Genomic DNA, 16,623 nt, shown 5'->3' with positions numbered 1-16,623 from the left:
GCTATCTAGAGGGAGGGAGTGCTAAGTCTCCTTGCTGGAGAAGATCGGATGGTCACAAGAACCTACAAACCTGCAAGACCACCACATTCCAGGAAACGGACTGATAAGCTCATTAACATACGAAGCGGGGTTTAGGTAACGAATATGTATAGGCGTTAATTGAATATTCATTTGTTTTATTGTATAAATGTGAGATGGTTCGTCACTTTGAGTATGCAGGCTTGTGGAGGAGCGATCCCCCGTGCATCTGCGCGCAATAAACATACCTACTTTATAACTTTTGAGTTATAGAGTCTAATTCCACACGTCAGTATAGCGCTTGCTCCTCCACATTTCCAGCTGTTTCTTCACCCCTGCAAACCCTTCACCGCAGGACTCCATGACTTTGTAAGTGGACAGCCCACTTTGACTGCCCCCAGGGCAAACCTCTGCTCCCCAGAGGGAAGCCTACCTAGCTGCCCAGCGGGAAGGGGAGCCATGCCTGTTCTCAGGAGCCAAAATGCAAATACCAGCTCTACTATCTAGCCATAAGGGGCACGAGGTTTATTAGCAACAAACAAACAGGCAAGAACCAACAATTGTTTCTTATTATTTACACAACAGAACAAAAAAGCTGTGTGGTCGCAGCTAGCAGCTATGTACAAACTCAAAGCCTATCTATACAAATATTATTGTTCAAATTCGTTTATTTAGAGGCTTTCAGAGTAGCAACACTGCTGGAGCACTCAAGCTCTGTAAAACTTGCTGGATTTTTCTTTCTGCAAGGCAGAAGGCGAAGAGGACCATCCGCAGGAGTGGAGAGACAAGGATGCACAGAGGAGAGGCTGCCAGTACAGGAGGCAGGCGGACATGTGGAGGGGTGCTTTGATGCTGGAGTCTCACCACAGACATTGACACCCCTTCCCAAAGGAGGTAGGGAAGGTCAAGAAGGAAAACAAATTTATTCAGAAAGATTCTAAGTAGTTGGCTTAAAGCAGATAATCTTTCCAGCCTTTGAGGTCACTCCTAACTCAGGTGAAAAACTTTTTGCGGGTGAGGGCACTGGTACACGTGGCAAACCTGCAGGGCCACAGCCTTCCCTCGTGTGTTACTGAGCAGGGACACTCTGCTAACCATAGAGGCACAGAAAACTGAAAACCTCTTCATTTATGTTAGGCGTCGCAGGACCCCGAGGCAGTGCATGATGCCTGCCTGCGCTGCACACCCTGCCTCTTCCGCAGTTCTGGTGCAAAGAGCTTCAATGCCCACGGTGGTTTTACCGCCCTGTATTGCAGAAGTCATCACAGGGGGAACAGGAAACAAACAAACAAAACAAAACAAAACAACCCACTCAAAACCCCAAAAAACCAACACCCCCCCCAAACACCAAAACCAACCAACAACAACAAAAAAAAAAACAAACCAAAAGAAAACCTCAAGCCAAATGAATACCAAACAAAACACACAAACAAACAAAAAAAAAAACCTGGAAAAAAACCCCAAACCAACTAACCAACAAAAAACCAAACCAAGCCAAAACAAAAAAAAAAAACAAGCGAAAGGAAAACCCAAACCAAAAGTAAATCAAAACAATAAAAAAAGAGAAACAACAACAACAAATCAAACAAGAAACAAAAAGAAAAGCAACCCACCCACCCAAGCACCCGGCGGGGCGGCTCTGGGCCCGCCGGCACGGGCACCCCCCGGAGCGCCGCCGCTTCCCCTTCGCTGCTCGGGAAACCCCAGCGCGATCTGCCGGCGGTGGCACCGGCCCGCGGGCAGCTGCTCCCGGCGGGGCACCCCCTGCACCCCCCGCGGGCGGGCTGCTCACAGCCGCCGTGCTGCCCTGCGAGCAGCTGCGGGCGGGGGGCGCAGACGGGGCCGGGGGGGGCCGCTAGTGGCGCCGGCAGGAGCCGCCCCGTCCGTGGAGTTTCCCCAGTTCCCGGGCCCGCCCGCGGGGAGGGGCTGCGGTACCGCAAGGGGCAGCCCCCCGCTTCGCCCCGGGAAGAGGGTCCCGCAGGGTAGCCCCCCCCTCACCCCGCCGGCCGCTGCAGACACGAGGAACCGGCGGCCGAGCTGCTGCGGGGTCGCGGGGTCGCCTCGGGATAACGCAGCCTCCCGCGCGCTTCGTCTCGCGCTAAACGGGAGTGGCTGGGACGTCTGGAAGAAAGCGCTTTTTTTTCCCCCCTCACAGAAGAAAAAAACTACAAAATTATGGTATTCTTATTTATAAGTAAGTTATCTTTAACTTTTTCCTGGAAGAAACGGGTGAGCACATTGAGAAGCGCGTTGCTGACCTGACGACAGAGGCTGGGACAGAAAACATCGACAAAGAGTTGAAAGTAAAGACTGAATTTTCACTGTATTTTACACATTTTATATATATATATTAGTTTTGAACTACAGGCAGCACCTAGCATGAAAATGGTTAACATGTTTATCACCCCTGCATTTACTTGGATTTTGAAGTATACTGAGATTTTAAAAAAAAAAATTAAAATTACCTTGGATTTCTTTTTGCCAAAAGCCAAAGAATGCTACTGCTTTTTCAAATGAAAAACTAGTTTGCTGCACGTGCCCCAGCTTGTGCCACATGCAAGGGGTAGCGCAGACTAATCCCGCAAACATAAACTGATGCTGTAAATTCATAATAAAATGTGTGTGGTTTAAAGTGCTCCTGCCCCCCATTCCTGCCCCTCAAGCATGCCAGCCTGGCTGACCGAGGATTCTTGCTGCTGTAAATTCATGTGCATCTGCTTGTGAACCCGCTCCAGCTTCCCAACACAGCTCTGAGCACAGCCCCAGTTTGCTCTCAAAGCAGCGGGATGGGAAGCTGACCGCAGCGCCGCGCTCCAATGCTCCGCAATATGAAGTCACGCACAGTGCAGCACCGCATGCTGCTGTCACGCTGCGGTCTGTTGTCAACGCCAGCCCCTCGTCGGGGTTCTTAGTATTTAGGAGACACTGTCGCTTCCGTGTTCTGTGGTGCGAGTGATGGCATCTTGCTGTTGTCGCACGCTTTCCTGGCTCAAACTGAGACATTTCAGCTACTCTTGTCGTTTAGAGACCACTTACCCAGCGAAATGCAGGAACACCTGTAAATATACTGAAGCAATTTAGGCATCTATTTGTTAATGATGCCTTTTTTGTGATAAGCTGTGAAATGATCTTCACAAAGACAGGAAAGATATTGCAATGGTCTTCATGAAATACACGAAAATGTATTTAACTGTATAGAGATCTTCCTATTTTTATCCTGAATCACATTCATGAATAATTAAACCACTGACCTACTTACTGTGTTTTTGCAGCACCAAAATGAGGATGTGATCAAGACAAAGAGAGAACAGCACCATGCTGAATCTGGGAGCTCCCAATCCGTGTCACTAGTCACAAAAAGCATTAGTGAAAACAAACATGCTTGCATGTTACCACACAGTAGAATCTCAGTTGCTTTTTCTTTTTTAAACCATTACCCCAGGAAAAAAGTAGAAAGCTGGTTTTATTCATCTACATGGGACACTATTTCCTGTAACTGGGAAGGAACTGCTAGCTTCAGGGAAGGCAACACTGCTACTTTGGATACAAAACCATATCCTATAGAGTGAACTTCACCCATTCACGAACTTGTTCAATGTATAAAAATGTCTTTCATCGATTTTAATAAACTTTCCGTCGTATTTCTCTGTGGCTTTTTTAACATGAGCATTCTCAGAATAACAAGATCTTTTCTATGACAAAACTTTTCCATTTGCATGTGCTATTTTGATGCTTCTTTAAATGTTTCACAATACAAAATACACCTTATTCGATGTTACTACAAAGGTACCTTGGCAAAACTTCATTGGCCCACTGAATACAAACTCTTCTGCACCAAAGTGGCAGCACTTGCACAGGTTACAGCTATTCAGTTATTACTCTTTCCACAAGCCCACACGAAGCTGTGCACACTTGTGCAGGTCTCATCATCCATGTATGCACCCTGTGCCAATTTCAGTTCTTTATCAAAATGGCTAACAATAAAAGAGCCTATTTTAAAGATTTTTGAGTTAGATAAGGAATCCTAGTTATGAAACATGTCCTAAACAAGACATGGTAGAGCCTAAGAAAACAGGACATTTGCACCAACTTTGAAGGTTCTTATACACCAAAGCTCTGGCACTTTTCACAGAAAAGATTCTGTTTGAAACTTAATGGGAACCTCTTAAAACAGAGGCAGCAAGTGAAGCATTACCAGGCAAATACCTCATCTAAGGAAGAATAAATATGCTTTTTAAAAACTTTGACAAGTGCCAATACTTAGCATCTATTACAAGTCTTCATTAATATTAATAAGTCATTCTAATCAACACTTTACTCAGTGCAGATCTGCCCGCAACGTCAAACTGTGGGGAGAAGCTGACAGGCTGAAGGGCGGGCTGGAGACAACAAGCCAACAGGAAGAACGGGTGCCCTGTAGTTCGAAGGCAATGCCAAACCTTGCTGTAAGCCAGGGTAAGCTCGTGCTGCAGGGCAGCTCTGAGGGGCTGGCAGGCACACAGCTTTGCAGGAAAAGGGTGGAATCTCTGGCGGGCAAGTGGAACCTGTCAGCGAGGTGTCCTGGCAACAAGGCTCAGCTACAGCCTGGTCCCTGTCAGGACAAGTACGGCCAGCAGGTCATTCCCCTCTGGGAATACTGTGTCAATTTTGCTGCTCCTCAGTTCAAGAAATACCTTGTTGCAAGGGAGTTAAAACAGAGAGCCACCAAAATATGGTGGAGTCCAAAGCATACAAGGGTTGGACAGAATTCTGTTAGTTCAGCCTTAAGAAAAGACTTATGGCTTCTTGCCGGCAACTACCACCCCGTGGCAGAACATGGGCAACAGGCTCTTGTGGGAGGTGTTTTACACAAGAGCATTGGACACAAGCTGGAACACAGAAAACCCCAGCTAAGTGCAAGGAACACTTTTTTCAACTACGAAGATGCTCACACAACAGAACAGGCTTTTCAGACAGGCCGAGGAATCTCCATCCTTAGAGATACTCAACATTAGACACAGTCCTGGGCAATGTGAGCAAGTGGGAACCACCTTCACTGGGGGGTTGGTGGTCTCTTCCAACATAAATGATTCCATAATTAACAACCACTGAAAACCAGATTAACTTAAGCAAAAATTGGGATTCTGTGTTTTACTTCCTTGACTCATTCCAAATCCTCTAAAACACACCTAATGGTAAAAAAGCATATTCTACTTTGTCTTACGACAAACTGGACCAAAAGTAGTTACCTCCTTTCTGCATAGGCTGGCTTGCTTCTTCTTACTCCTTTAAATAAGCATGTAACAGTAAAAAAAACCCCCAAAAACCAAAACAAAACCAAGTAAAAAACACCACCAACCAAAAAAACAACCACCCACACAACACCAGCTCTATTACCACAAAAGCTGTCAGAAATGCAAATGGAAATTTCAAAAAGCTATGCCACAGTGGAATTCAATCCAAGCCTCATGAGAACGCATGCATTTTAGTATATGCCGTTAGACAAACGAGGTCAAATGACTGTAGCCAGCTCCAAAACTGCAATTACCCTTTGGCACTACAGAATCTAAAGGGCTTCAAACTAACTGCTGTACGCCTCATCACCAGGAAAAAGTAGTGCATCACCACAAGCCAAGATGATTGGAGGTGGGGGTGTGTAGGTGCGTGCACAAGGTCATAGAAGATGTTTTCCCTCAATTTAACTAAAAGCTCACTCTCTTGAGTTTTGCTAGGTATTAACAAATGCAACTTGAAGTTTTTAGTGGATACAGATGACGAAGATACTATGCAAGGAAATCCTGACAGAAGTGATAAGCCTTTACTTCCAACACTATGCCTTTGCATACATTATACTTGTTTTCATTCTCAAATTTAATCAGCTAATGTAGAACAAAGGCTGCAAAAGCATGGCCTTAGAATCTCTGAAGATTGCACAATCCAGGCCTGGTATTAGAACAGGCCTGTAATCAGAATTGTCCTGAAGCTGCTGTGCTGAAGTTAACAAGAAAGGTAGCCTTGAGCTATTCTTGAATCCTGAGACCAAGTAATTATGTTGTGCCAACAGGCCGTGGCTGTAACAAGCTACAGCTGCTGGGAAAGCAGGTGCAGGGCCAAGCAAGATAGGGACCGGTATGGGAAAATAGGGAGTAACAAACTACAAGGCTGAAGCACAGCAACACAATTAGCTACATGGATAGAATGCTTATTATAGTCATGATAATTAGGGGTGTGAGAACCGCGTGCGTTTAGAGACTACTAACCAATTATATTTCTGCTTTACGAATATGCATGCGTATCGGTTTTATATAAGTAGTGTTAGAAACTATTTAAGGAAGTTGAGCAAGATGCATAACTCATATTGAGCGTCTTCTTGACTCCAGAGAAGGTGTCGGGTTTAACAGCTCGGTCGCAGATTTTTTAATGGGCACAATTGTGCCTTTTGCAGATGGAGCGCCGAGTCTAAACAACCGGGAAGACTATGACTCGGATTCCTGACCGAGGAGGTCTGAGGCAGCACAGCCATTTTTTTCTCTGCAAACAGGGATCGTAAATGGTTTATGACCTCCTGGCAGGCAGTCCCCAAGTCCTTGGCCGACTTGCTGCCGCTAAGGATCACATCGCAAGGGGAATCCCCGACCTCTCGCCACTCAGTCACACTAAACAGCAATTGCGGGTCTTTTAAGTGTCCATGTTCAGCCGCCCACCTACAGAGCTCATGGAGCTTCTTAGTGCTCACGCTAGCCTCTCGCTTAGCAAGAATATCAGTTAATAGCGTGAGTGCCGCTTCCCTTTCCATTATCGAGGGAAAAACGGTCCTACGGGTGCAGGTCCGCGCACAACGTCAATGCCGGATTCAGACGCCTTTACTCCTTACGGACGTCTTCCTGCTCGAACTCTTCACAGTGACTCCCAACTTTGCAAAGCCCACCGTTGTGATGCAAAGGCAGAGTTTTCCCAGCAATTACCAGCTTTCCCGTCGTTCGGGCGCCAATTGTTGGAAGAAGGGCTCCCCGGAGTCAAGAAGACGCTCAATATGAGTTATGCATCTTGCCCAGCTTTATTAGTTTCTAACACTACTTATAGAGAACCGATACACATGCATATTCGTAAAGGAGAAATATAATTGGTTAGTAGTCTCTAAATGCGCGCGGTTCTCACACCCCTAATTATCATGACTAAAATAAGCATTCTATCCATGTAGCTAATTGTGTTGCTGTGCTTCAGCCTTGTAGTTTGTTACTCCCTATTTTCCCATACCAGTCCCTATCTTGCTTGGCCCTGCACCTGCTTTCCCAGCAGCTGTAGCTTGTTACAGCCACGGCCTGTTGGCACAACATAATTACTTGGTCTCAGGATTCAAGAATAGCTCAAGGCTACCTTTCTTGTTACCTTCAGCACAGCAACTTCAGCACAATTCTGATTACAGTCCTATTCTAATATCAGGCCTGGATTGTGCAGATCTTCAGAGATTCTAAGGCCATGCTTCTGCAGCCATTCTTCTACAAGCTAAAGGAAATTAAGGTAAGTGGAACTCACTTTATTCTTTTAAAAAAGCTATAGCATAGTTTTCCCAGATACTTGCATAATAAAAGTAAAAAAAAATATATATGTTTTTCTGCAAACAGGCCTTTTGTGTACAAAAATACATAATACCAAAAGCACAGAGTGAAGTCTTCAAAATACAAAAATAAAACCCCCAAAATTCAGCTACAGTGTTACTGCAGGCAGACAGTTCCAGGCTTTGTGTCTTCTACTTTTGCAAACAGAATTCAAACTTTTTAAATAATTCAAAAAATGCTCAAAGTTGAAGGATTTGTAGGTTTTTTCTTTTAATATATATATATGTACACATACACAACAATATATTTATGTGGATGTAGGGTTAAAAAACAGAAAGGCAGCCCCAAAGAAATATCAGTATCTGTATTTTGTGGAATAATCTTTTGGAGATACCACCAAACCCCGACCTTTGCGGGCTCCTCTATAAACAGTTTCTATAATATCAATCATCTCTTGCTTATCTTCCATTGCCCAGTTGATCTTGTTGTTATTACCTGTACCTAAATCAATCATGATGTGTTTGTTCCTTTAAAGGGAGAGAAAAAAAACCAGACTAGTTAGTATGGTATAGTAATTCAGAAACAAACCTTTATATCCCCCACAACAACGCTTTGTAGGACTTAAAAGAAGCCCTTATAACACAAACAGCCTTGCAAAATAAGCCTGAGAGAGCGTATCTGCTCCTGTCACTCAAGTTGACATTTGACTACCTATTTCTAAAGCTAGAATAAAGATTGCAAACACACCCCCAAGACTGCTACTTAGTGCAATTATCCTTCGGCATATTCAGCATTGTTTGTATTTCTTTCCCACTGCTGTTTAACACCAGAGAGAGTTCCACACTACTCAGCAGCACATTTTCTTATCACTGTAAACACTGTATGTCCACAAGACTCCCTAATACTTTGGGTATATCTTTAGAGCAAGTCTGACAAGCCTGACTGCCATATTACCACGGTGTTCTATACAGAGAGTTTCAGATTCAAAACTAAACACAATGGATAATAAAACCAGTTTCCACTATCACTAATTTGTATTCTATTATCAAAACACTTACTAGACTAAATGGAAAACAAGCTATTTTTCTATTGAATCAGTTTACTCTTTTGTAGAATAATTAAAATATCAGCATCAATATGCTAATGTACATTTAGAAATGATCTATTGAGACACTGAATTTGACACACACACAAAAGAAAACAGTAACTGAGTTACACTTTAGAACCACCATGTACCTGAAGAAAAACATGACAGTACAAGGATCGTACAACTCGTACATCTTGTTGAAGTCTGGTACTTCAGTGATATCCACAAGATAAATAACAGCAAAGTTTTTTACCTGAACAGAAGAAAACAGAAAATATAAAAGGAAACATATATTACCAAGTCTTTGATTATTTGTATTACTGATTAAAAGACATAAGCTTTCATTACTGCAACATTTATTTTCCAAAATATTGACAAAAAATCACAGTAAACAATAACCACATCAACCAATGAAGATGGAAAATATTTTTAAATAGAGCCAAGATGCCTATTTCACATCCAGTACTAACTGGGAAGATACTATGCTACATCAGCGCCCACAGAAACAAATGCCCTTTATATACAGCTGGGACCTCACAGTGACATGCACAGCTCTAAACAAGGGGAGTAACTGCTCGGTGCAAGCCAAACTGACACATTTTGCCTCTGTCATCAGCTGCTTATAGACTTCAGCAAATTAATGATCTGAAAGGCCCTGGTGTCTGCCTCCAAGCATTCCCCCTCCCTCCATCTAATTTGTTTAACAAAGCTCATTAAATGAAAATAAAACTGATAATTTAATAATAAAAACTGATAGCTTTTTTGAGAGGTGTAAAGCTTAAAAATTTAATTGATAATGAAAAAAAGAAGCTATTCTCTGGGCAATTCTGGTAGAACAAGCTTCTGTTTTACAGAGTTAACGGAGTTAAATGCAGAAGAACTCTTCCCCTTTAATGTCATAGTTAATGCCTTCATTCCTGAAAGAAAACCATGTCATATTTTTATTTCCTAGATGTAGCACATTTGACCTTAAGTGGAATTAGGGGAGGTTTTGGTTTCTAAACATAGCTCATACATGTACAGTAGAAATTAACACACATAGACATTACAATATGGGTCAGTAGGCATCTAGATTACACAAAACTTTAACTGTAAGGTGTCTTACCAAATATTCATTCACTATACCATGCACACAACCTTGCCCCCCCATCCTTGCTTACACACAAATACAATTTTGGTCCTTCCTATCTCACTACACAAAATTACCAGTCTGAGGTTAACACATATGGTCTAAGATTTATGACAAACTTACTGTTTGTCACAGTACTTCCCACTTGTTAATTCTGCTATCAAATGTGTGGAAATCCTATGAAAAGCATAATTTCTGCTTGATGTAAAGATGCTTTATTTTAGTCAACAGGACTAGACAGTACCAGAAAAACATTGTATATGGTGTACCCTGTACTTAAATATCCTAGCAAGTACTTTCATTATGTAAGTATGGAGACATTTGTTTACAAAAAAACCAGAAGCACACAGTAAATAAATTTTGATGGACTTCTGCTTCAAGTCAGTTTCTAAATTATAAAAAAAAAAAGTCACACTCCAAAGATGTAAATATGTACTATTAGCGAAGAAAGTACGATCTCTTCTAGAGTGAAACAGCACTTAAATAGTTTTTACTATGCTTTTATGGAGCCAGTTATAATCCTAGACTCTATCAATAATCTAATGAAAACATCCCATATTTAAGCCATGTTCCAAAACAGGCAGGAGGTAAAGCCTGAAAACCCCAGTTAAGTCACAGTATCAAACTCTAACAGCCTCCAAAGTGATCATGCATATCCATTTCAATTTTATATGAAAGATTTCTAAGAAACCTAATGGGATGTTAAGAGTCAACGATTTAGCTGAAAAGTGATTGAAGTTACTTCCTGGTTAGCCTTAGGAAGCAAAAGACAGTTACTGTGTCTGGTTTGGGGGGTTTATTTGGGGGGTGGGGTGGGTGCGGTGTGTTTTGTTGTTTTTTTTTTTTAACACAAACAAACAAAACAACCACCAACAAAACCTGAAGAGCCATTTGCATTTTCTTCTATCATTTCCTCTTCCCTCCTGCTGGCATTTTCAGCATCAGCAGCACAGCTTCACCATGTGGGGAAATTTCTACAATACATTTGGCAATTCTGACAAATTAAGTAAATTTAGAACAATTATTTAATTAATTTGGATATTAGAAAATAATTTTAAGTTGAACCAAGCGTTAAGTCAACATTCTTAGGACCTGCTCTGTGCACTGAAAGATTAGTCCAAGGAGACTACAATGTTATTACACCAGAAGGCTACTACAAAAGCATTGCTAAACCAAAATTTTATTTCCAGGAACAGGGTACTCCACATAGTACTGGAACAACAAAACTTTTAAAGTTAGTTTTACATTATATATGTTTAATTTAGTGAGCTGTTGCAGAACCAGAAATGCTTGTCACTAAAAATGAACACCAAAAGCCTAAAATTTTAGAAAAGAGAACAAGACTATCCAAGTCTTAAATAAGTTATCATATAAACCTTCTTCAAAAGGACCAGAGGATTCAAACCACCCTGGCACAGCATATATGCAAGTTATCACTGTAATCAAAGTATCTCAGACATTAACAGCATCTTCCTTCTCTTCTACCATTACAGAATTGAAACTGATGATAGTTACCTGCTCAAAGGCTTGCATGAAGCCTACATCAGGCCTCAAAGCCAGCTACAGACTCTCAAATTTGAATCCAGAACTTTAAAGTGGCTCAATCTTTACCCCTTCCTTTCTTAATTTCAAATCTGACAAGATTACCACTCCAAAACCACTCAGTTTACAAGTGCATGGAATAGGGATGTGTTTGGTTGAGTTTGGACACCAGCTGCCAAGGTTGCCTGTGACATGGGCCTTGCCATGCCACACCCCAGTACACATAGCAGCAGGAGACTGGGATTCAGGCCCAAAAATGAGCTAGATAAAAACATGGGTAAGATGCTAAATACGGAATGGGTGATGCAGAAGCACTGCAGTGGCCATAATACCTTTTACTGGCCATAACAGACTGGGGTGGCTTGTCCCCAAGAGGCATTTTAATTCAAGACAAGCCCTGCCAAACTACTTAAATGTCTCTGCCCAGTACTGACCAGTTTTAAAGCCTGAAGCAGCACGTATGTCTCTGACAGAATACTGGAGCCAAGATACAGCAGTAGAGAGCAGCCCCTGAGTCAGCCTTGCACACAGCCAGCTGTTAATTCACAAGGCCTTAACTTAGGCTTCATTTTAAGCAAAAGGAATCAAAGTATTTCTGGATTCAGGCTGGTACGGATGCAGGAGTTGATCTATACTTGAGCCAGTAAGTCTGTGGAGACAAACCAAAGCTTAACCTCTCCCTGTCCACTGGGACACGAATCCATTCCCCAGACAGAGTTGTCAGTTCAAAACCCACATTCCTATACAGAACAAGTTTCACTACCATTTCAAGGCAGTGGTGGCTAGGAAGTTCTCTTTCTGACTTCTGAGTGCTAACTGGGGAAACAGCACAGAGACCTCAGAACAAGAGTTCAATGTAACTCTGAGTAAGCAAACCACACTAAATAAAAGCAGTTGCATTTGTTAACAATTGAGACTACACTGAGGTTGTTAATGTAACCCAGAATTTCACTGTCCAGACAATATCCAAAAAAACTTGTAGTACCTTAGAAGCTGGACACAATAACACAAGTTTATTCTGAAAGTACTTTACCTCATAACAAACTGCAACAAATTTACTATATTTTAGTAAATCAGCTGCTTTCTGAAAACAAACAGACAAAACCAAAAAACCAAACCAAAACAAACCCAACCAAAACCCAACCAACTCTAGCAATAGATCTCCTTTTGGACAGCTCCACACTTGTTCAGCACCTGAAGATAAAAACACTTTCAGCAGAAAACCAAAATAGATATTAACTTTTGAACTTATTTCTGACACTCTGACTTCCTTTTTCCACCTTCAATTCAAAACTTGCTCTGCCCTACCAGGCCATTGTAGCTGCTGTCCATGGGGACAGGATGGAGTAGGAAACTAGAAGTCAAACAACAGCATGGATTCAAACTGTTATCAGACTTACTTTCATGGGTTGGGCTTCAATTTTGGTTGTGGGTTGGGTTTTTTTTCCTTAATTACTGTAGTTCCACAGATTAGTCTACATTATTCAATGCACATGTACAAAACCCAGAAGTACATTATTGCCTAGCCACAGTTACAGGCTATTTTAGTATTTCACAAAACCATAACTGCTTGGGTGGACTCCTATTAAATCTTTAAACAGAATGGCTCAAGACTACAAAGCACTATAAATCTACAGGGCTCCTTAACATTAGGTACAGATTCTGTATTCTATCTTGATCAAGACTACCCACTTAGATGGTACTCAGGAAACACAGATGTAGGAAAACACGCATGCCAGGTGAAATAAATCTCATTTGTCCTCTGAAGTTCTCCTTCCTGACTTTCTCCATTAACAATGTAATCCAAAAAAAAATTAATGTATTCCTACAACACAAGATTGCCACAGCATTATGATCAATGACTAGGAAGAATGGCAACAATCGTGACATTTCTTACATTTTGCTAGGGGTAATACTTTTTTTTTTTTTTTCTTCCCTTCAGGAAGCAAATCTCACAGCCATTTGTTACTTTGTGGCCCAAAGTGCATACAGCAAATACCTAAGAAATCTGAGACCAGATCCAAGATTCCACCTTCTCACCTTCCTAACCAGTTTCTAGACAATGTTTTTAATGCTTAGCTGTCTTTATGGACAGGGAAATGATAAGAAAGAAACATACAGGAACTGAGACTAGCTTTTGCAACAAATTTACTTACAGCAGTAACTATAATACCAATACAATAGGGGTTTTTATACTTCCCCCTTCCCCTGCCCTGGTTTTTTTTCTCTCTGACTTTTCAAGGAATCTTAATAGAAAGGCAGAGGCAGAACTAATGTCTGAGCAAAATCCACAGCTACCCACACTTCCCATAACGGTTAAATAAACGTAAGTAGTTTGAGCAATCCTCCCTAAACCCACATTGAGCCAATACAACCTATTTGTTACAGTGACCTGGTCTCACAAAAGGTTATCAGATTTACAGTATTAGTCCCAGGTAAATCATGGGTTTTAAAGAGGTCTTAAAAAGAGGGTATTAAAATAATTTAGCAGCCAAAGCCCTGTATTTCAGGGGATGGGTTCTTATAAATGAGTCCTTTAAAAAAAAAAAGTGCATTTTAAAAAAGGTATTCCAGAGGAAATTTGTGAAACTTAGTTCTTACATGTTTGGTGGAAACCCTGACAGAGCAAAACCCTAACATCTTACACTTATCATTTGTTTGAAACTCAGGGAAACCTTGCTTCTTTTCCATGTAACACTGGGGGTGGACAAAACAAAAAAAAAAAAAAAAAAAAAAAAAAAGAGTCAACTGGAAGTGGGGTACATTTCAGTGAAAATAATCTGCTTTGTATTTTCATATAGTGTTCTAGTTTCTCTTCTCCCAAAAGATACAAACTGAAAAAATCCCGTTTCCTATTATAAAGTACAGATAAATATTACTGCTATACAAAAATATGCTGCAAACTGAAAAATATTGCACCATGGTAACAAATGTAAAATATGGCTACGTTTTCTTCAAATGTGGCCAGCAATTACAGCACATTAACATTCTGTATTATTCTCTAGTATAAACACCTGTACAATTGGAACTTTTACTCACTCTTTAAAACAGCAGAGATCCAAACATGGCTTGTAAGCAAGAGGATGAGGAAGGATCTCCCCCTTTAATTTGCCATTTCTGCAGAGGGAGATTTTTAAATAAGAAGTTATATTGTTCTTTCTTCCCCCAGTCACCCCTAACTGCCAATGCCTGCCAAATTGCCGAGCATCCTGCCAAAAGCAGATACTAACAGTATCTGAGCACAAGACACTCCCACCATGTTAAACACAAAACAACTAAATTTAACCACATCACAACTCCTTACTGTTTTCTATTATGCCTCAACATTTGGCTATAGGTATACATCTTCCACTGTAGGGATCTTTAAGGCTGAAGTTCATTTATTTAAAAATAACATTAAAAGAAAAATGAGTATGCCATAAGAATTTGGCATCAAGTTACACATCATGCACACCATTTTACATGAAGATAGCAGACTCCTTTTCCTACCCAAGTTAGCACTTCTGGTTCAGATTTTTTTACTTCATTTTCTATATGGCACAGTTAAGGAAGAACTGTCAATTTTCTACATCTACCACCATGCAAAGCCCTTACCAAATACATCAAAGGTAAATTATAGCTGACTGTGTATGTTAGCAATCCAATTTTTCTTCAGCATCTATCTTAAGTGAGTGACCAGCTGTCAGCAGGCATTCAGTTTCCATCTGAAAACAGCTTCAGAGTTTGGCTCCTAGAATTTAATTCAGCCCACGCAACTCAATGGAATGCCATCTGCCTCCGTGAATAATATCATCAATAGATTATTCAACACCATCCTGTACATTTTAGAATCTCGCCATTTTTAAGAGTCAGAAAGAAAGTAACTTTTCAAGTTAATTAAATGGCAATCTGAAGCTACTATACATTCTTATTGCAAAGAGACAGTGCTACATTACCTATAGGCACAGCAGTCCTATGACTGAGCCCTTGCTTCTGCTTGAATGCTGACATTCACTAAATGACAGATTATTAACAACCAACGATTTTGATTTTAGAATTTGCAACGGTTTTTTCACCCTATTTAACTACAAACGTCAGGGTAGTCGCTGACTTTAGGAGACACTCATGAAAGCAAACCAAGTGACTTTCTAGCTGCCTTCTAAAGTTAGAATCCCTCCCCTGAAACCGCGTTACAGCCTGCCTCAGGCTTCCTGTGAACCACCTGAAACACAGCGCAGAATGTGGCAGCCTCACCTCCCAGCTCGCTCACCTTCTCAGCAATGCTGTACAACACCTCATCCATCTTCATGCAGGTCGGGTCCCAGTCGTGCCCGAAGCGGATGACCACCACCCGGTCCTCTTCCGAGAGGATGGCCTGGTCCACCTGCCAGCCATTATGCAGGTGCGGCAGCATGTACGACATCCTGGCGGGTGGGCGGCGGGCCTGCGGGGCGACAGCAACCACCCGGGGGCTGACGGCCTGGCCTCGGCCTCGCACCGCGCCGCCAGCTCCCCCCCTCCGAGGCCCGGCACAGCCATGCCGCCGCCGCCGCCCCGCCCCCCCCCCCCCCCCCCCGAGCATCCCGGCCCCATCCCATCCCCGCCGCACCCCGTGGGCGTCCTCCTCTCAGTGAAACGGGGCAGCTCACCGCCGCGCGGCAAGAAGCGGAAGTGCGAAAACGCGCTTCCGGCGGGAAGACTCTTCCGCCCTGCGACGGGGCGGGGCTCCCCTCAGTGGGCGGGGCTCCCCTCAGTGGGCGGGGCCGGGCGCCGAGGGGGCAGGGGAGGCGGCTTAGGCCGCACCAAGTGTGAAGACGGGCGGGGAGGGGCGGAGCGGCTCGGAGCGTACCAAGGGGGCGGGGGGCCGAGGTAGGGGGTCGCTGCCGCCCTCGCTCGTCGCCGCGGCAGTGACACGGCGGGGCCCGCAGTGCCGCCAGCGCCGCGCAGCCGTGCCTGGGGCCGGGCAGAGTGGGGTTGCGCTCGGGGGTCTCCATACCCCCATGCCCTGCGCTGCGACGCCAGCCCCAGCCTGGCGGGCCCGGCTCCGGGGCCATGGCCCTGGGCGCACCCAAACGGGCGGGCGGCTTGTGCCAGGCCGGGCAAGGGGCCGCGGAGCCGGCCCGGTGGGGCGTGCTGCCGGGTGCCAGTGAGACAGCGGCCGCCGCAGCCCGGCCCCCTGAGCCGCGCCGCCGGCCGCTCCGCGGGCCTTGCCGAGCGACCCGTGCTCCCACGGACCTGGGGAGGAGGTGGAGCGGCGGAGCGAGCCCCCCGCACCGCCCGGCTGTGGGGGACCCTGCCCGCACCTGCCCCCGCCCAACGGGCACCAGCCT

The 16,623-nt window shown here is 43.6% G+C and overlaps 1 protein-coding gene and 1 long non-coding RNA gene across 3 annotated transcripts; both read right to left on the bottom strand.

Moving 5' to 3' along the window:
- Window positions 1-2,333: 2,333 nt before the first annotated feature.
- LOC121085614 lies at window positions 2,334-5,975 on the bottom strand. The gene is made up of 2 exons (XR_005827125.1): window positions 3,278-5,975; window positions 2,334-3,074 (listed from the first exon to the last, which is right to left on the bottom strand). It is a non-coding gene; the product is annotated as an uncharacterized LOC121085614 (long non-coding RNA).
- Window positions 5,976-7,801: 1,826 nt separating this feature from the next.
- TXNL4A (thioredoxin like 4A) lies at window positions 7,802-15,999 on the bottom strand. Of its 2 annotated transcripts, none has more exons than XM_040587044.1 (4): window positions 15,903-15,999; window positions 15,564-15,737; window positions 8,793-8,896; window positions 7,802-8,083 (listed from the first exon to the last, which is right to left on the bottom strand). In XM_040587044.1, the coding sequence occupies exons 2-4, from the start codon at window positions 15,714-15,716 to the stop codon at window positions 7,912-7,914; spliced, it is 429 nt and encodes a 142-aa protein (XP_040442978.1). In that variant the 5' UTR covers window positions 15,717-15,737; window positions 15,903-15,999; the 3' UTR covers window positions 7,802-7,911. The 2 variants fall into 2 exon arrangements, with proteins under 2 accessions (XP_040442978.1, XP_040442979.1); XM_040587045.1 differs by lacking the exon at window positions 15,903-15,999 and adding an exon at window positions 14,354-14,431 and having other exon boundaries at window positions 15,564-15,678.
- Window positions 16,000-16,623: the final 624 nt, after the last annotated feature.

This window comes from Falco naumanni, chromosome 3 (assembly GCF_017639655.2).
Source record: "Falco naumanni isolate bFalNau1 chromosome 3, bFalNau1.pat, whole genome shotgun sequence".
In the NCBI taxonomy this organism is placed as follows: Eukaryota; Metazoa; Chordata; class Aves; order Falconiformes; family Falconidae; genus Falco; species Falco naumanni.
Note: the sequence above shows the minus strand (reverse complement) of the source record. Positions and strands in the feature narration are given on the sequence as shown.